Source organism: Eufriesea mexicana, unplaced genomic scaffold (genome assembly GCF_001483705.2).
Source record: "Eufriesea mexicana isolate 0111107269 unplaced genomic scaffold, ASM148370v2 scaffold1652, whole genome shotgun sequence".
NCBI classification, from domain to species: Eukaryota; Metazoa; Arthropoda; class Insecta; order Hymenoptera; family Apidae; genus Eufriesea; species Eufriesea mexicana.
In genome coordinates, this window is record NW_016909739.1 from 11,305 (window position 1) to 33,784 (window position 22,480).

General features: G+C 31.0%; 1 protein-coding gene across 1 annotated transcript in view; it reads left to right on the forward strand.

The window, feature by feature from the left end:
- LOC108548533 (metabotropic glutamate receptor 7) overlaps nt 1-22,480 on the forward strand; it is a gene marked incomplete at its 5' end in the record, with an annotated part of 33,127 nt that overhangs the window by 1,459 nt on the left and 9,188 nt on the right. The window contains 9 exons of the mRNA XM_017901538.1: nt 8,450-8,629; nt 10,466-10,635; nt 11,474-11,628; nt 14,814-15,062; nt 16,899-17,054; nt 17,594-17,720; nt 18,741-18,852; nt 19,891-20,114; nt 21,013-21,293. Of these exons, the coding sequence (XP_017757027.1) occupies nt 8,450-8,629; nt 10,466-10,635; nt 11,474-11,628; nt 14,814-15,062; nt 16,899-17,054; nt 17,594-17,720; nt 18,741-18,852; nt 19,891-20,114; nt 21,013-21,293 (1,654 nt within the window). The remainder of the gene's footprint in view (nt 1-8,449; nt 8,630-10,465; nt 10,636-11,473; nt 11,629-14,813; nt 15,063-16,898; nt 17,055-17,593; nt 17,721-18,740; nt 18,853-19,890; nt 20,115-21,012; nt 21,294-22,480) is intronic.

A 22,480-nucleotide genomic window follows, 5' to 3' on the forward strand; every position in this document is an offset into this window, starting at 1 on the left:
ACATTAATTATTATAAGTAGATTTCAGTATTTTGAAAAATAAAATGAAATGGAGTTTTTTGAGAAATACATATGATTTATTAATTTAATTAATTATTGGATTTGTGCCACATTGATATAGACAAAATTTTTCATGAATAAAAATGTAAAAAATATAAATTTTTTATAAATAATACTTTAACAAAACATTCATAGTCTAGTCTTTTACACGTACACATTCCGTACGCTTCTTCTATTGTAAGCACACTGATTGTGAGCTCTTTTGTTTCTTTGTCCTCCACCTGTACACCGTCCCCCTAGAGTGAAGAGTCAGTACCTCTATTAATTACTAATTCCGGTAGATGGTGCTGGCTGCTCAAAAAAGGAAATACAAGGCGATTCACCCAACAATAATTACTATCTTTTATTTCATTTCTTTACAGTAAATCCTGTTCGTGCCCGTTCCCTATTTCCTCCTTATTCCTTCCCTTACAGTACACACGCGTGTAAGTTAATTATACGTCTTGAAAAATTAATCGAAATGCATTACTTGATTACTCAACCACTGAAATGCTAGTTCAAAATACTAATAACATTATTTCATATAATCGTTGAATAATCCTCTAGCTCCTAAACTATTAAAAGACTACTAAAAGACTATTTATTTTAATAATTCCCAACACTAGCATAAATAAATCATTAATAAAGATTTTCGGATGGAAAACAACAGACTATTTCAATAATTATCAACTATACTGTATTCTCTGTAGCATCAGCTGCATTCAATCTGGATTATCTATAAAAGCGAAATTGATTGACAAGTAGAATAGATAAAGCATTACACAAACGTGACTCTTCTTTTATTTATTTCCAGGATATATCGGAGTATAAATGTGAAAATGACAAACCACCGATGTACGTGCCCCACAAACCTGTCACAGGCGTTATAGGAGCTTCCTTCAGCGTAGTCTCCATCATGGTAGCCAATATTCTGCGATTATTTAAGGTCAGTACTTGGAAAGTGTTCTCATTGAAATGAAAAACTCAGACGTTTACTCGAAGCATGGAAAATAATTCTAGGCCATGTCTAAAATAATAGCTAGATCCTTCGCCATTTTTGTACTCTGAATTTTCATCTCTAATTGCGGGAAATTTGAATATGAAAGCTCAGATTCTGTTAGTGGTGGATGAAATATCAATAACAATAAGAACAATTCTTTATTTAATTAACAAATATTAAATATAACGAATAAGTATGCATGGAATGTGTATTTGATATGAGCGAATTTAGGTTGTTATGAGAAACGAGTATGCGTGTAATGAACGAAGTGTGATATGGACTGTGTACATTTACGTAAAGAGTAGTGGTACAGGTCAGTTACAATTAAGAATTCATTGAGAGTACACGTGTGAACGAATATAGTGTGAAAGAGTGAACATAATTAGACATATTTCATCAACAATTTTTACCCTGTCCGATAATATTGTTAAATGAGTATTTAATATATTAGTATAAATACAATATCCACTACTAACAGCAGGGACTATAAACAACTATGAAAACAGGATTGAACCACATTTTCCTAATCCTTGCCATTAAGGGATGAAGCCAAGGGTCCTTTATTATACACCCCTGACATCGACGTTTCTCAGCTGTAGGCTATTAACGGTGAATGAAATATCAATAACAATAAGAACAATTCTTTATTTAATTACAAAAATGATCAAACACGAATATTAAGTATAAATCTAATTAATTTCTCGCAATCACACGTTCACACCTATTTTCACTATTACTACTCAATTACAACTGATCTATGCCCAATCTCTCTGGTTTGTTCTTTCTACTTTCATACATTACATGAACATACACAATTCACACACACCTCGATCATTACACGCATACTCATTTATCACAATAACCTGAATCCATTAGATATTGTCATTCCATGCATACTTGTCCCACTCATCCCTTTCTTACAGACATCGCTCCTTTATTATATCAACACATATATATTCAAAATCTATGTTAACCATTACCACAGGTTCAACCACTTAGGATTCGATCTGTTCTTTCGATGTCGTTAGATTAAAGTTGTACCATTACACACACGTGGAAATCATAGTCAGGTATTCAACTACATCTTTAGTTCTGTAGAGAAGGATAAATGTTCGAATAAATCGCTGAGACCTGTTTTGCATCTTCCCATTCATTTGAATACCCTTCAGTGCACCCGTAAACCTACGTCGCATAGTTCTTCCACCTGCATGATTTCGAACGCATTTACATCGTACAAAATCATACATAACAAAAGATTCTGACTTCAAAGCTGCATAAAAATGTGTCGATCCATATTCGAAAATCTTGGAAATCCTCAAGTTTGCAGGCTGTTGAATCTTTTCTTGGCGTCCTTTATTTTGAATAACGTGACTTATCACGTAATATTGTAGAATAGCGAAAACTGGTTTTGGGACACCAAAAACTGACAGAACAATAAGAACAGAATAACACGAACACAAAACTCATAAAACTAATTTAACTTACAAGAGGAATGCAAATCCTTAGGGTCACAGATTTAGGTGAAACTTTGCAGGTTAGGTAGATGTAAGTAGTCATCTAGTTCAAGAAAATATATCATTATAACAACTATTGAATAATTTTCGAGATATTTACGATTAAAGTTTTATTATTGCCTTAATTACAGATTTATTTCGAATAGTTATTGATAGTTATCAAGTGGCATTGTGGCCTAACGGCAACATCCAAAAATTGCTACCAGCGTGGAAATTTTCGTATATCGCCATTAAGCCACAACGGCACTTGATAAATATTCGAAATAAAACTTTAATTAAGGCAATAATAAAACTATTGTAATTAGGTGAAAAGGAAAAGACGCAGAGCAGCCTTTTCATATAATCACGTTTTATTCTTTACACAACTGTATTCTCTCGTGTTCCGTGCTCGACTGAAGGAACGTTCTAGTCATAACGCCTATTACCAGGAAACAATTGAAACGCCTGATGGCGTCGTTGCTTCTACGTTGGTATAGTCAATATCTTTATTATCGACTTCGCCAACAAAATTTCAAATCATAAATATCTCGAAAACTATCGAGTATTTGCTCTTATAATGGTACATTTTCTTGAACCGGATGACTAAATCTACAAACCTACAATGTTTCAACTGAATCAATGACAAGGAGATCTAATTGTTAGTTGAACGAACGTCCAAACTCGATACGTCATTGTCATCAGTTGTTTAATTTCAACCACGTTGAAATTCCCCGTGACAGTACCACTAAAAGAAATATTCGTGTGATAGCTGATAGCTGTCCTTTTTCGTGTTCCCCTAATTACTTTTGCAATTTGAGTAAATTCAGATTGAATTTGAGTAAATTCAGGATACTTCTCTTTTATGTTACACACATCGTATAATTGCTGCCAAGCGTTGCAGTTCAATTTATTTGTATTTCGTATAACTCTGTGAACTCATTGTTCAGTAAACTATATATGATAACACAAATCAATGATACAAATTAATGTAAACGAAACGTGACGTCCAATGTAAATATGTTAATTAACGAATTACATTTCGACTGCATAATCTTTACTTTTTTATTTACCTTTGCTAATTGAGATCGAATAATAACATAATCGAAGATTCTGGATCAATGATCTCACCTTTTGCTATTTAGTGATGTATTGTCTGTAGTTGCACATATTAAAAATCACAAACTCAGTGTTTTATTATTTATTTATTAATAAAGAAATTAATAGAAAGATTTATTTAATATAGAAATAATTTTAAAAGTAATAATTAAATTTAAGTTTAACGCTTTGCACTCGAGAGGCGCTCTTCAGTCGCCGTTTGATAAAATTTCGAAGCTCGATATTCATTAATATGTCAAATTTAAGATAATGTAACGGTGTGCGAGGTATCGAAATCAAGTAATTCTATATGTCAATTATTACATGACTTCTTATTGCTCAAAAAAATGTTGTCAGCTTTATAGCAGAAAATTTTTGAGCTCCTACTCTTCTTTGGCCAAAAATTCGTCGAGTGCAAAGGGTTAATAATAAAGGAATTAATAAAAAAATTTATTTTGAATGACTGATATTCTTGTATTACATAATTCTTAAAAACCTATATTTGTAAGTAGTTTAACTTCTATGAAAATTGTCGTGAAAGATATTTACGATTTAATAGTAATACAAACTTTTGAGATTATTTCGGAAATAATTTTATTTAATTTTTGTTTTCATCGCAATGCACTGTAATTATTTATATTAATCGAAAATTTAGTTAATGCGAAACATATTCTCATTGATAATGATTTAAAAATCTGTATCGTAAAATAATATTATTTGACATTCACAATTGAAGATTTTATTGAAAATATTAAATATTAAATATAATAAATAAAAATATTAAATATAATAACTTTAATAGCTGTTCTATAGTTATTTTAAAAATCATTTACAATTCGATTTTAATCTTTAACCATATTATTATTTCGTGGAAAAACTGAAATAATGTGATATAATTTTAACACATTCTATAGTAAACTTTTACATTAAAAAGAGATTCTGTATATTTTATCAGACCCTTAATTTTGTATATTATTTCGTACTGATAAATTCAAGAGCATGAAACTCGATTTTAACATACTAACTTGTTCATGGAGCAAAATTAATATAAAAGTTTTCAATTGATTTTTATATATTTATTTTTTCTTTGTTTATTTATATTATTTATACGTTTCAATTTATGGAAAATAAATTTCTATTTCAAAGTAAAACTAAATGCACTACATAATACAATACAACAATAAATTGTCTTCGTTTAATAAGATATCTTCATTTTTAAATAAATTTTAATAAGTGTCCCCAAATGTTTATACTTTCGAGACATTTTTAAATTGTAAATAGTAAATTTTAAAAGGATTAAAAATGAAAAAAGAAAATATTAATCTTTCTATATTTATAAAATGGTACTGAAATGTATTACACCGATTATAACAATATAAAAAATAGAATTAAATCAGACATAAAAAGTAGAATGAAATACGTTTCGATAATTTCCATGCAAAGAAACATAGCAATTAGTCATTCTTAACGAGTTGCTTAATCTATTTTTTACAGAAAGCTGGAGGACAATTTCAATACATTAAACGCATTAACTTCTGTACGGTAATTTGCCAAGTGTTAATTCAGTTTACGTGCAATTTGTCGGAATGGATCGTTTAAATTCAGCGCATCATTTGTGGGTTTGTTTCTTGTTCTGTTTTCGGTACTAACGCGAACTCGCTTAATTAATGGGTCTTGAAGCAATTATACAGAAGTTACGAACTGTTCGTTTCATACTTTTGCTCATTTCTTATTACTATAACCTTACTGCAAGTAACGGAAATTTGATCAAAATTTACTTCTCCAATAATAGTGATACGCATCACAATTTATATATAATTTTATAATTTAAATGCCAAATTATTTGAGATAACTAATTTTCAATATCTATGTTCTTATAATTAAGGAAGTTAGATTTACATGGACAAAGTAATATAATATAATAATTATTAAAATAAAAAAAACAATTTAAAAGATAATTAAATACAATACTGTCGGGTCTCCTATAACACGATTAATTCGTACCGCGTTGTATGGAAACCGTGTTGTAAGAAAATCAGAATTAATCGAAATCAGGAAATGCGTTATGATAAACATATCAATCAGACAAATCGGATTAATTTATACCGCGTTATATGCAAACCACTGCCGCGTTATATAGGAATCGCGCTATAAGAAACTCAGAAATAATGCAAATTGAATTCGCATCGCGTTATATGGAATCTCAAAAATAAATAAATTCTACATAAATCAGACCTATATAAAAACTGCATTCTCAAAGTATCAAGTTACGATTGATACGGTTAATAAATAAAATTTTATAATAGAAATGGCAATGAATATGTAGAATTTTATATATTTGTATTAGGTTTATCGAATATAATACATAGTTCGTATAATAAAATTATAAACTAAAAAAATTGTTTTCAACAAAGAAACTTAATTTGATACATATTAGTGACGCATCCTAATTTAAAATAGGATTCTAACGTGTTAAAATTAAACGGTTTATTACTTCGTTTTATATAATTATCTTTTGGACGCCTATCAAAGCCTTTATTAAAATCTTTTCTATCATAAATTCTCTTATCCATCAATGTTATTCCATATTTCTTCTTATTTATATTTATTTCTGAAACAAATGTTTTATTCCCAAACGCTCTTATGAAACCGCTTCAGTCTGATCAGAATTCAGACATTCTTATCACGTGGTTCATACATCGAGGATACCACGGTTAGATTGTTTTATTATTCATCATCGCTGTCAAATATTTGCAGTCCAACTCTTTTTCTCTAATTGTCCGAAAATCTTCCACACTTTGCAAATTTTCTTCTCGGTTTTCAAATGTAGTTTTATTTTATAGTTCTTCCAAAACCTCTCTATATGAAGCCAAGCAATTTTGAAATTCTCTTTTAGAAATAATCATTTTGAGTTAAGTAACGTTCTAATTCTTTAGCCGAATCCAGCCCATTTTTACATTACTTTTTAAGCCATTTGAGTTGTTGAAATATTCTTGTACGAAAAACGCGTTATAAGGAGACACGCATTATAGGAGACTTGATTGTATAACAACAAAAATAATAATTATGATTAAACAATAAAATAATAACATAATAATAAAAAGTAATAATAAGAAACAATGAAATAATAAAAAAAGTAAGAAACATTATGCTACGTGTCCACATGAGAGTAAAATTGTAGCGAGTTGCTCTCGAGAGTGTATCTCGTCAGTGGAAACAGCGTTTGAGAGTGACTGTCGGAGAGCATCATTCAATTGTCTGAGAGTCGACGTGTCGCGAGTTGCTCGCAAGTGGACACAATAACCCATTGCTCTCAGAGAGTTGCTAGCAGAATTCGAAACGGTATCGAAGTCCTGAGAGTACTCTCGGATAGAAGCGGGGAAACTTGAAACGATTATCAGAACGTACGACGAGTAAACTAAGTAACTATCGGTGCGAGGGTTGAACCGATCGAATGGATATTAGGTTAACCACTTGCGGTGACAAGGAATTCACAAACGCGTGTGTCAGAATGGTCCAGTGTTTCTGTAACAATTGCCTAACGACGTGTATACCACGTCGTCGGCGATTCTGTGACAAAAGCATTACGACGTGCGTGACACGTCTTTCCAGCGCAAGTGGGTTAAGTGCCCAGCCCGTTTTGCTTGCCATTCCGTTCGGGCCCAGACTCTGCCGTCAAGCGACTGATCGCCACTGATAGCGAACAAAGTGTTCATAAACTCGGAAATGCTGTACCAATTGTTATAATAGGAATTCCTAAACGTTAGGTCCAAAGATGGCGAAGAATTTAACACCAAACGCTAGCACTTTTAGGACCTAGTTTGGACTGGTCCCCGAGGACCGACCGGGCCCGGACGGAAAGTCTAGTGGCACTTAACGTGTTAAGATTAGGTGGGAAATTTAATGTGTATGTGAATGAATGAAAGGTGACTGAACGATGAAGAAGAGGCAGATAATATCAAGTGTCGTAAAGAGAAACCGTAATAAAATAGTGTCCCTTCATCGGTGACTGTCTGTCAAGCGTCTCTCAAGTGGATACAGTTCTGAGAGCTCTACGTGAGAGTAAACTCTCGGCGAGTTTTCTATCGCTTACCTGAGAGTAGAAGTAATTGCTCTCGAATGGACACACAACTTGAGAGTACTCTCGAGAGCAACTCGCGCGAGTTTCACGTAGCATTTCATTGTTCTGCGGAATCGGGCAACATGCAAAGAGTGATACTTGTAATTGGAAAGCGTTCTTAGTTTAATATTGTAGAGTCACACAGTCTCTACTCGCTGGAGAGTACCTCGGAATACTCAGATTCACTGCAGTCTGTATTTTCTATTCGATTCTCAATAACGCGTAACTCTCGCAATCACAACTCTCGGTCTCAACTCTCTCATGGACTACCTCAACTCTCTAATGACTATCTCAAAACTCTCCCTATCTTCCAGAGCGGGCCCTTTTAAGCCCGTCTGGAAGGCAAGAGCCTCCCCCGAAGGAGGAGAAAGCTCCCTCCACGTAACACTCTGAGGTGGAAGGGATTCCTCCTTCGGGTTAGGCTCTCCGAAGGGTCACCCACGCGGGGGCCCTTCCTGAGAGGGGCCCACGGATGCGTCACCCCCGGTTTACAATGGGGAAAACCGGGGTTGAGCGAGGCTACCTCGCATGGCCTGGCCCCAACTTCCCCAGGCTCGTCTGGCCGCCAGACGCTAACCGGGCCTCTATACCTGGGGAAGTCAAAAAATATCCTACAATATCTTTTTCTTTTCTATTGTTATTAATATCTTCTCTTTCCTTTAACAATGTAACACGTTATAACGAACAATGCTCACTCTTGCAGATACCACAAATAAGCTACGCGTCGACGAGCACAGAGCTGTCAGATAAAAGTCGCTTCGAATATTTTAGCAGAGTAGTACCACCGGACAATTTTCAAGCCCAAGCCATGGTGGAAATCATTCATCAACTCGGTTGGAAGTACGTTTCTACGGTCGCAGTTGAAGGTGATTACGGAGAGAAGGTAATTAAATCTGTACATTCTTCATGCGTATCACCTATCCCATTTTTTCTCCCATTATCCTGATGGTCAGTTTCTCTCGAATAATGGAGTGGAATTATCTGCCATATCTATTAAAATGATGTACAGGGTGTTCCAAAATGCCTGGCGGTACAAACGAGAAAGTAACGATTTTACTTAATAAAAGAAAAAATCAAACGAATAAAAAAAGGAATAAAAATTTATTTCCATGAAATTTTGTTTTTGAAAACATTGACTTTAAATTTCTTCATAGTATATATCGATTGCATCTTTTTTTTTTCTTTTTTGGTTGGTTCGTAGAGTGAGCGAATAATTTTGTGACTCACTGTACATACTAGTTAGTCGCATTAATATTCGAAAATAGTACTAACCCTTTATTAATTCCATTGCATATCAAAAGACGATTTAAATATCGTGTTACGTATTTTAGGAAAGTATATACTATTTGTTATAGATATAAAGTACATCGATCATTTTCTTTTCTAATTGTAACATTTATTTGTTTAATAGATATTAAATTATATTGACATCATACTTTGATGATTTACAATATAGTAATTCTAAAAGTACATTTGAACAATACATTCGTTTTATATATATTACTCGAATATAATTGTATATCAGTATGAAGTATTTCGAAATGTGTTAGAAGTTTATTTGACACGAAAATAAAAGAATATTATAAGAATATTAATTAAAGAATATTAATGATAAAAGAAATTTTTTAATTTATCGTAGTGTGTGAAGTAAAGATTGTCCTTAATTTACAAAATTAATTTATATTTTCCATTTATATTTTTATATAAGCAACACGATATTTATCATCATATATTTACATACTGCATACTGTTTTCGTATATATTGTACAAAACAATAATTATAAAATTAATATTATGGCCGAATATAGTCATTCACGAAAGTATTTGAATAACTGTGTCTCAAATATTTAATAAATACTATATACACATTAAATACAGACTTCGAAAATAATACTGCACTTTAAATAACGTACAAGTGTTGTAAATGTATGAGAAAAATTACAATATCCATCTGTGACTCGATTTATTAATTATCACCTATGAGCGACATCTATGTTGCTCTATACTATTATCTCTATATACATCTGCAGACATCAAAAGCATTTAACAACTGAAAAATATAATTTTAATATTTATTTTAATAAATAGTTAAACACCAAAACGCATTACAACTCAACAAAATAAAAATTACTATATTTTCAACGATACTTAAGGTTATCAAATATTTTCATTGTATATGTTCAATTATCTAATACAATATATACAAACATATGTAAAGATAAAAAGTTCATAAGAGACTCATGAAGTTGAAGCATAATTATAATACAATATAGAATTATCTCACATTCATATATTGTGATAAAAGGGTAAATGATATTCAACAAATACTTCTATTTTTAGTGATATTTTAAATTTTTTAAATTTTTTGGCGGTGTAAAATAAAAGAGGGCTCCTATACCGTTCCGTGACACCAACCCATTGCATGATTCAGCCTAACTTCGAGGAACCATCCAGCTTATCAATTTTTCTCGAAGCAAAATGGATCCCGATGCAGGGTGACGCCATCCAAACAAAGATTCCTCTCGCAAATATAAAAATATTAACGAAAGTTATATATTAATTTAACTGTGTATATTATTTATATATTAATATAACTTTTATCATTAACGTAACTATTCCATTCTTTCATAAATACATTTTCAAATGAAATAATATTCTTCTGTTCTTTAAATATTTATTTGATTTCACAATTCAATTAATCATTATTCATTTATTTTAGGGTATTGCCAGTTTCATCTCCTTGTCAATGGAGTATGGTGTATGCGTGGCAGTTAGCGAGAAGATTCTGAGAAACGCGAAAACCGAAGATTTCGATAAAATTGTCGAACGACTGAGCTCAAAACACAATGCCAGAGGTGTCGTTCTGTTCGTCGATGAGGATAACATAAGGTAAAAGTCTGTTTCTTGCTGTCCTCCTAATGACGTTTTTGCACGGCGTTTCAACCAGATCATTAATCACGCTTTTAACTGTATTAGCCGATCTAATGCCAGCCATATTTTCCATCGAGAACGTCAAGGGTTAATTCAATGTTGTTGAATGTGCGACTTATATTAACACATTGAGCGAAGGCGGCAAATGAGACACTTAAAGCCTGAGCGCCGGCCTCATTCGCTTGTTTCCGAACAACGAGTAGCTAAAGAAAATATTTAAAACTTATACATTTTCTTAAAATACTATATTTTGATTGCACATTCGTCATTCTGTGGACATTTCGCTATTACTAGAATCATCGGAATCACTCGAATATCGTAATGGAACAGCTCTTGATATTCTTCTTGGACCCAAATCGCTATCACTGTCCTCGACTCGTATGTCAGATTCTTCCGAATGTATCGAATAATCTGATAGAGGGTCAGCAATATACTCGTTAAAAACTTCACTCGTATTATATGGATAAAAAGTTACAGAATAATAAGACTTATTGTATTGTTCAACGAAAAGCGTAAACCTACGAAAGAGGTACTAACTAAGGAATACACTGCTTGAGAGTGATTTTTGCTTCATAATATTCTTGCTAAAATATTTTTTTGAGAACTGTTTCTCACATAAGTTTCATCAAAATTGATATGTCTCACTTGAATATGGCCCCTTGTAAACCTTAAAAACATGTTATTTAGATTCACTAACTCGAATTTATGATCACTAACTCAGTTATGATTTATATTGAATCTAGTACTCTAACATTGCTGTTTTTCATTCTAGAAGCAATCAATTTATTATTTTCAGAAAACTTCTGCAAGCAACCGTTAGAGCCAACCGTACTGGCCACTTTTTGTGGATAGGGAGCGACTCGTGGGGTGCTAAAATGTATCCAGTGAGAGACCAAGAATTCGCAGCAGAGGGTGCAATCACGATTTTACCTTACAGAACATCTCTTCAAGGTAATTTGATTACTCAATACCACTTTTACGGTGTACTCCTGTATGCTTTTTAATTAATCTTACAACAATCTTTGTACTTGTTAGAACGAAAGTATAAGAACTATTATATATTCCAATATATTGTTATACCTATATATATATATATTTACTGTTAAGATGTTTGGATTTTTAAATTAGCCCCATACTGATATTTTCCATTAGTTTATCGTTTCTTGTTTAAAAATTATTCTAATATTTCTGTTGTAAAGCTATTGAATCATACACATGTGGCTTAAAAAATTCAGAATTGTAGGGAACATTTAAAAACAAATTATGAAAATAATATTCCACTGAAAAATTTAATTTTAAATAATTTAATAAGAATATTAATTTTTTAAATATTTTTATTAAGTTATTTAATTAATTTTATAAACATCAATGACAATGATTTATAACATATTATTAATGCAAATCCAATTCAAGACATCTGCTATATTATATAATTGCCAAAAATATCTATTGAGTCTCAAATATTTATGTACATGTCTTAAACAAAGGAGAAATGGAGTTGATTAAGTAACGTTTAGAAATAGAGAGTAAAAATCAAAAATGAATTATTTTATCTCTAAATCAATCTCCAAAAATGTTAGAAAAAGAAAGGAAGAAATGTCGAAAGGAAAGAATCAACCAAAGCAACAAATCAACTATATTTAATATAAGTATATTTATTTTAAGAATATTTAATAAGAATTAAATAATACTAAAGTACAATTAAAATATTCAAACTGATAACTAATCTATGGTTATGCAACTGACCGACACTCTCTTGTTCCTCTTTCTGATTCTTGATCGAATCTGTCCCTTTTTCATTGTCACTCGCCTTTTATTCACTGACACACACGCTACACATTCATACCATGCAACCCCACAATGCAACGCACACACTCTAAGAATTCATTCGTCTTTCACACCCGATCGTAACCCAACATTCACATGCGCGGCTTGTTCTTCGTGCCGACAGTTGTTTAATCTTACCGTTTTTCCATTCCGACACCCTTTCACCCTTGGTGAAAGCTCCTCCACACATAGAATGGAATGCACATATGCAACGGGTGAAATTTAGAGGGAACACCAAATTCAATGCATACTCGATACAGAAACATATTGTAGAGTCACATAGTCTCTATTACGCTAGAGAGTACTTCGGCTTCTAAATTTACTGCAGACTAGGGACTGAATTTGATTTAATCTCAACTCTATTTCTTAACTCATTTGCATCCACGCGCGGAATATTCCGCGAGCCACGACTGTCGCCTATCACCGAGCGCGGAATATTCCGCGAGCTACGACTGTCGTCTATCACCGAGCGCGGAATATTCCGCGAGCCACGACTGCCGTCTATAACCGAGCGCGGAATAATCCGCGAGCGTTTGGGAGCGTTTGATTCCTTTTGTGAGCATCTCATCTACATCGGTTCACTATATTCTTAACAAGTTTTACTTTTGTCGTGAAAATCCTTTTAACTGCCATGAAAATGAAGTATTATACGAGATTTAAAAAACGCTCGAAAGTCATAGTTGGTATTAAAAGATAGAAAGGAGCGTGTTAATGACATACTTTAACACTTTGATTGCCATGTTGGTCATATATGACCGGCCATGCTTGCTCCTGTGGCGCCACGGTGGTCATTGGTGATCTGAGCGCTTGAACGACTTGAACTACATTGAACTACATTGAATGAAAATTGACAGTTAGTGCATTTTGAATATAACCGCTAATTAGAAGATACTTTGAAATAAAAAGTGCCCCATTGAACGATTAAAAATTTTTATTAGAACATCAAAAACATATTAGAACAAATCTTGCATATAGCGGTGCACTCCTGAAGCGTCCTGAGGGAAGCATGTGATTTCGGCGTGGCAGTCAAAAGGTTAAGCTGTTTAGATGGTCCTCTCTGTATGATTCTCTGGCCCTCGAAATAGAGTAATTGTACGACTTAAATTTTGAGGTTATGTAGCAAAACCTGCTACGTCTGTTTCACCACAGTACACGCGGCTGTGTATAACTGTTTCCCTAATACTCACTGTCAGTTAAGCCGCGTTTACTGCTATACCAAATTACTTACATCAGTTTTATGTTCGCTAATACAAATCTGTTGCTGAAAAAAGCCGGTGGTTATTAGTGAAATAGTAAATCATTTTAGTCTGTCCTTCCACGTTGTAAGTCAGCTAGTGAGACAATTATAAACACAGGAATACTATCCTGATTAAGAAGTAACGAGGGCTGGCTGAAATGTAATGTACATTTACAAATATTTCGAGAAGAAAGGAAAGAAGCAACGAAACTCGAGCTAGGAATGAAAGCGCAATTCGTTGATTGAAAAATGATTGTTGATGAACCAAAATATTTGATACGATAATAATAATAATAATAGTGACAGTAATGTACCTATGTCATTAATTATTTCAACGACAGGACTCATTCCCAAAAAGTTATTCCATAGCCTGAAACAACTTAACCTTAAGCATAATACGTATATATAAATATATATAAATTTATTTTTGAAAGAAAGTATTTTTGAAAATATCAACTTAAAAAAAATAAAAGAAAAGAAAATCAATTTTTTAACCCTAAATACTAGGAGACCTCTTTAATCCATTTGTATCGTTCGAAAGAGTAATAAATTGACCCATATCAGAAAAATTTTGTCTTTTATATAAAGATAGAAATATTTCAAAATGATAAAGAAACGAAAGAAGAAATGGCGTACACAAAGAATTTATAATTTTATTTAGTTCAATTAAGTTATACATTACAAATAATTTGGGAAATTAAATTTAATAGATTTATAAATAAATCTTTTTTTCCTTTTTCTAATAAACAAACTACACCATGTTTACGATCTTTCTATGATGAAGTTGTTTCAATGGGTATTAGAAAATGGAGACTATCGCACCGCACACCATGATAGGTGCATAACCAGTGGTCGCAAAAATTTCAACAAAAAAAAATGTTTTAAATTAATAAAAAATTGCAATGAAGTAATTTTCACGCGATTGCCTCATATTAAATTATAATTAAGTTATAATTATATCTATATGATGCTGTACTTATTTTTATATAATTTTTAATTCGACCCAAATAAAGATGAAGAAGTCAGATTAACAAAGCTTATGTTCAATATTAAAACAAATATTATTTTTTAGATTTCGATAACTATTACTCAAATCTTCGACCAAGGGTGGCTGACGAATGCGAGGATCAAACTGAAAATAACGTGCCGCACAAAAAGTTGCCTGGAAAAGTAGTGAACTGCCGAAATATTTGGTTTCGAGAATTTTGGTCCCAACATCACAAATGCAGCTTCAATGCCAATTTGACGGCTGGTATGACACCGTGCACTGGTACAGAGGAATTAATTAATTATGAGCAAGAAGGATTGGTGCCATTTGTCGGTAAGATCTGTTTCTATTGCATATTCCTAGAAAATTCTTCAACCAAGTTTTGAGAGGAACCCAGAAATTAAATTTCATTTTTTAAATAATGTACTCTTGATAATATAATATATATTATATTCGTACTTTGTATTTAAGTATATTCAAATGTAAATATAATAAATATTAAGAGTACATTATTTAAAAAATGAAGTTTATATATTTTATAAATACTTTAAATATATTTTATAAGTGTAAGTGTAGTACAAATAAGTGTAAATACAAGTATAAATTACTGTATAATATATTTTATATACTTAAAGCACAATATTATTTATATTTAAATATACTTAACACATATTTGTACTCAATGATACATATACTTAATATATACATAAATAATGTAATCAACAACGATAATTTTTACCCTTTTCTATATGCTAAATTACAAGTACAATTTCTTACCAACATAGAATTTTACTCGAATATAGTAGAGCTTCTCATATCCGAATCCCCATTATTCTAATCTTATATAATCAATATTTGAATATTCCGATATTCAAACATTCTATTATTAAAATAGCATTTCATAACAAAATTTAAATACAGTTTACATGATCTTAATTATAAAAGTTTAGTACGAAGTTAACCCTTTGCACTCGATGATTTTTTGACTAAAAAAGAATAGGGGTTCAAAAATTTTCTGCTATACAAATGACGATATTTTTCTGAGTAGTAAATAAGAAATCGTATAATAATTAACACGTAGAATTATTTGATTTTGATACCTTTCATATCGTTACATTATCTTACATTTGACATATTAATTAATATCGATCTTCGAAATTTTATCAAATGGCGACTGAAGGGCGCCTCTCAAGTGCAAAGGGTTAATAATATGCCGTGCCATAATTGCAGCTAAATGAAAATGTATAGTCTTAAGTATACGAACAAAATACAAAATAATTGAAAATGTAGAAAGTGGTGAAAGAAGAGAGTTAAAAACAATTATTTCTCCATCTTGCTCGATATAATAAACCTTCTCATTGATACAAATTTTAGAATTTGATATAATATATTACTATGAAACGCGATGTAACACATTAACAATTGAGCCGTTCACTGCACAAATTGATTAACTCCATAAAACAAAAAGTGGAGAAATGCAATGAAATAATGTATATTGTTTTTTAAAATTCCCTTTATAATTTAAAGCGAAATAAATATCGTAGAATGCATAAATACAAATGCAACTTTCATCTAATGGTATATAAAATTTATAAGAAAAAATAGCCGAAAGGTAATCGTTAGTAATGTTACCATTTTTATGTTACTGGAAGAGTTAATCGATTCGGCAAGTGAAAAAGTAATAAATTTAAATTTTACTAAATTTTACTTAAATTCTGATAAGACGGCACTAAAAAATTCACCGTTATCATTCATGGCTTGCTAGTGCATTTGAGTTGCATTATTGCAACGATTTACATTAGAGTACGGAGTTAATCAAAGTGACCTCTGAAATAAATTATTTATTATTCAGTGGCCAAAAAATTTTTGTCGTTTAATGGTGTTAATCTTAATTATCAGGGAAAGTTATTATAAATATAAAAAGTTGTGACTATACCAAGTGCTTTGACACTTAAATTTAAGATTTTTCAAAAAGTGGAGTTGATCGATTTGTGCAGTGAACGGCTCAATTATAATTTTATAATATGAAACAATTGAAAACACATGCTTATCTCGGTATATCATAGTACTCGCCATTATTTTATAGATACTATAATAATTAAATACTGTATGACGCTTAGAACAGAAGCTGGAGTTATATATTATATTGTTATGTTCAATTGATTTTAGTTGATGCAGTTTATGCGATGGCACATGGTGTTCACAATTTGATAGACGAAGAATGCGTGAATAATGGCGAAAGTTATCATCAATTGTGCGAAAATCTTCGTCCAGCACCGGGTGGTCAGCAACTTCTTCAGCATATTCGAAACGTTAGCTTTATCGGTAAGTGTTACTATTAAACCTTTGCACTCCGTATTATTTTTCAATTTTGTTGCCAATAATTCTCTACTGTTTTAAATATTTTCTTTGAAATTTACTTCACAGGACAGTTCCTCGACTGGTACTTATTTTCAAGAATTTTGTTTACTATTGTCATTATGTATTTTTACTCTCTTTAATACTACAATTAGTATCACCACCATCAAATATCAAACTTTATAATTTTTCTTTACATGAATATATGAAGTTAATATATATATATATATTTCTTTTAGATATAAAAAGAAAATATTACATTTTTGTTAATTTTTATACCTTACCTCAGTTCTTTTACTATGTGTTTATTTTGTATACATATGTAACAAGAATTCCCATAACACAATTTCAGACCTAATTATGTTATATGGAGAACACCAATGTCTGTAACTTCGCAAGCTAAACAATTAGTTACTTAAATCGCCACTGAATGTCATCAAATTAACGTTACTATTCTCTTTTTGAACTATTCTATTAATATTGTTATTTATTTAAATAACACGCAGGTCGCCAAGGTACTGAGATTAAATTTAAATCCGATGGTGATGCGTATGGATTTTATAACATATATCAATACCAAAGGAAAGAAGAACACCGTTTTGACTATGTCCTTATTGGCACATGGAAAGAAGAGTAAGTGAAACATTATAAGCATGATATTCTCGCTAGGTCTGAAATTCAAATACAGCCAAAAATAAATTTTTCTTTAACAAAGAAATATCGATTCTCGTTTGTTTCAAAGATTTTTCAGTCTTGCAATCTTTAATTGCCTCAAATGTTTTATATATTCCAAAATTCCTTTCTCACATTTTTATAACCGAAATAAAAATGTAAATAAATAAAAAAATAATTTATATACACCGAAATAAAAATGTAACAATTGGCTACAAATTTCTGCGAAACTTAATGAAATTATTACATACAATAAAAATGTTATTATTGGAAATTGAATCAAATTGACAAAATTGCTTTGAAACGCTAAAAGTAATAAATATCATCCTTTCAACTAAATTCTTCTATTGATATATCTAACAACGATAAAATGAATCGAATTTTTAATATATTATTTAAACAAATTAATTTTTCATAATTATTTCTACATTGATATATTCGAAATATAAAGTGCTATATTTTGCAAGAAAAAATTGCATTCTAAATCGTTTGGTTAGGATATATGTATATCAAATAAATATTAGCATATATATATATATCGAGATATTTCAGGAAATATGATTTCAACCCCTTCCTTTGAAGGCTGATTTCACCTAGATCATTTAGGAATAAAAATTAGGAATAAAATTTGATACAAAAATTCGATTTGAGTTACTTTCTTAATCCATTTGGTCTCGATTTTTCAGGACTATTTGTCCATCCATTAAACCGATTAATCAAATTGTTATTATACTTAATATTGCGTTGAAATATGCGGTCTTGTGGCTGCATGAAGTCTTAAGTTTTCAGCGTTTACATAGGACAGAACAAATATTACTCATCGTTGTTCTAAAAAATAAATATACAATTTATTACTTTTATTTCAATGCTCTTAATGTAGTAGCAAATGTAGTAGTTAATGAGTTTATAAGCTGATGTGCCGTTAAATAAATAATATAATTGGATATAATTGTGTCTCAATTTATGAATTTTTGTTCTCAGGTTGAGCCTTGATATTAATATAACAAAGTGGGCAAAAGGAGCTGGAGAATCACATATCCCTCGAAGTTTATGCAGCGATAATTGTCCCCTAGGTCATGTACGCAATTTTCAGGTAAATAACACGAGAAGATATGAAATTGTCAGTTTTTGAAAAATTTTATATATTACTTTGTGAAGAAAAAGATGCCTGTATATATACAGGTACAAAGTTATATACAATACAAGGTATTTACGGTTGAATAAAATGTTTATCACTTGAAAAAATATATTCTTCTTTATTTGCTATACTTATTTAATATTTGATTATTATGAGAATAACTGGTTTCCTGATGTGCAACGTAAAATATTATTATTTCTTCATACTAATATTATTATACAATTACAATAATTATTCCTACATTTATTATTCAATATTAATATTATTTCTACAAACAATCAATTCTCTGATCTACTGTTTGTAAATTGGAATAATTAAGTAAATAATAAACATAATATTCGGTAAAATATATTATTTATAAAGTAATAGTATACGTTATATAAAATAATTATTTTTGTTGTTATTTGAAATAAATTTCTGCTAGATTTGCATTAATCGAGTTATTGCACTCTGCAGAACTGGCAAATTACTAATGAAGCAGATCAAAGGCAATATAGAATTATTCTCAGGATTACTCTTCACTCCTCGGATGACGGACCATAATGGCCGGTGGCTGGGTCTCGTCTGACTCATACTAGCATTTATATATATACGTTCAGCGTTTTGCTATAGCGTAGATATAAGAGCTTCATTTTATTTTCATTGATTTGTTTATTTTTCGATTATTGCTAATATTACCATAGTGAAAGGTGGTAGGGAATAAAAGATGATTTATTTTTTCTGTTTACGATAAATGTCCTTCGAAAATCCTCAATTTATGGCATTCGCAATTTGCTATTGAGGACTCTTGACAAAATTCACTATACTGTCAATTCGCATTTAGGAATTCGCAATTACGCACTTCTGAGTAAGAGATTGACGAGTGACGAATAAACTTTTTGACACCTTTTATTAATTTTATTTTATTTCAACTCGAATCCCTTCGGTTCCCCGAACCACGCCTCCTACAAGTAATTCATGCGAATGTAATATTTTATAACGTATCGTTTTCAGGAAGCCTGTTGTTGGAGTTGTATGGCATGCCGAGAAGACGCCTACGTTTTTAATGACACTTGTCGTAACTGTAGCCTGGGATATGCTCCGGATGAAACAATGACAAGATGCATCAAACTTACAGCAGAAGTTATTCCATGGACTAGCCCTTGGGCATTGGTACCATTGATATTTGCCACTATTGGCATACTCAGTACTCTGTTTACAACCTTAGTCTTTATTCGGTAAGTTCACATTGCCATACTACAAATTATCGTAGCCTTTAAGTTGCGATTTATAATTCTAAAAATTTCAAAAATTTAAAGACATTCGTTTTCGAAATTCTTGCTTCGATATACAGGGTGTAACAAAATTTCTGTCGGGACCATTAGAGTCGAATTCGGACTATTGACAACTATTGCTGTCAATATCAGTCATCAGTAACCAAATAAATTTGTCACTTTCAATGACAGTTATCTATAACCAATCAATCGCGTTGAGTTACGCAAATCAAAATTAAATTTCTGTCATCAATAGTGGTTTTTGTAGCTAAACTAGTATTTTAATAATTTATAATAATTATTCGTAACCAAAATATTTAAAAATTAATATTTTCTTCTAATTTCAGTTTTTGAAAAATTCTTATAAAATCTGACGATAACTGACTTCCATTTAAATAAAAATTAATTTTTATTTAATAATTTTTTCTAAAAGATATTTTAACTGATGGTCCATATTGCGAGTTTGTTCCTCTTGTTAAGTAGAATACGATGCGAGGATAAAAATTTAATCTTGAAAAAATCGGTCAAATCCAATTTAACAATAAATTTTTTAAATTAAGAAGTCTCCACCGATTTAATGGTATATACATTTAAGAATTCAAAAATAAAATAAAATAATTTATAACACGTGAGAAGTAACTAAAATAAGAATTTTTAAAAATAGTAAATGTTCAGGTCTGCGTCATAAATTTTGAAATAGATCACAGTTCTTAATTAGCTTGTCTTCGCTTTAGATTAATCGGAATTAATTTGTTTAAAACGCAATTTCATTTTCCATACTAGTTAATTTAATCTAATTAATTTAATACTCATAATTTATTGTTTTGTTAATTGATTAATCGGTTAACATATTGTATTTCAGCTTCAACCGAACTCCAGTAATCATGGCATCGGGGCGTGAGTTGTGTTACGTATTGCTGATAGGAATTCTATCGTGTTATGGCATGAGTTTCGTAATACTGAGCAAGCCAACTACGTGGAATTGCACATATCTGAGAATTGGTCTCGGCTTATGCTTAAGCATTTGCTATAGCGCTATACTAACTAAAACGAATCGGATATCACGCATTTTCAACCAAGGGACAAAAAGAATAAAAAGACCCTCTTATACATCACCGAAGAGCCAAGTTGTTATCGCTATCGGTGAGTTTACAATTTTCAAAGGCATGCCTAGGTATTTTCACGGTGTACCAACATTTTCGATTCTCTACACAATTATTTATAGAAGTACCATCCTCCACGTAACGTTTCACACGACATTTTATTTATAAGCGTACAATAATAATTATTCATGGAATTAATCGCTCCAAAATTATCACGTTTCAATTTTATTTATATTTAAGGTGACAGAAAATACAGCAAAGTTGAATAGCAAGTTATAAAATTATAAAATTATTGAAATACTTTCTATTAGTGAACTATAGCAACTTAAAAAGAAGTATTAAGATATCCGTAGAAAAGTATTTGAAGTTTTGCGTTAAAAATTTTTAATACGTCAAGTACGTACGTTGAATTTGAATATTTGCAAAATAATACCGCATCTATAGTATACTACGAGGTTTGGAAAATGTGTAGGTGAAATTACAAGAAAATTTAACAGATACATGATTTGTGGTATACTAAATATGACTGCAATAGAAGCTCGATTATCGGAAATAATAGGAAGACAAATGTATCCCGCTAATAATTGTCGAATAATAGAACGATAGTCCTCCCTGTATTAAATTTGATTTATTTTTATTCAATATTTTATCAAATTTGATGAAAATCATACAAATGATATAATTAACCCTTTGCACTCGACGAATTTTTGGCTAGAGAAGAGTAGAAATTCAAAGATTCTCTACTAAAAAACTGACGATACCTTTTTGAGCAGTAAATAAAGAATTGTATAATAATAGAATTGTAGAATTATTTGATTTCAATACTCAATGCTCATGCACACTGTTGCATTACATTAAATTTGATATATTAATTAATATCGATCTTCCAAATTTTATGAAATGGTGACGGAAGCTCACCCTCAAGTGCAAAGGGTTAATAAAGGAAAAATATATAAAGCCTTGCAGATCCCATGTTTTCTTGACTGCTAATAAATCACACAGACTTTATGGAAGTAGTAACTGAGGGTAGAATGAACAATAATATCTAAAACCTTTTTAACGACTAACTTGCAAAGTATATTTAAGTTGAAATATTTAAATAATAAACTATTTGAAATAATAAATCGATACATTCTTGTCAGAAATTTCTTCTCTCTCATTCACTCTTAATAACGATCGCATTTACGTGTTCACTCCTTGATACTTCTGAAACAACTGTTTCATTCT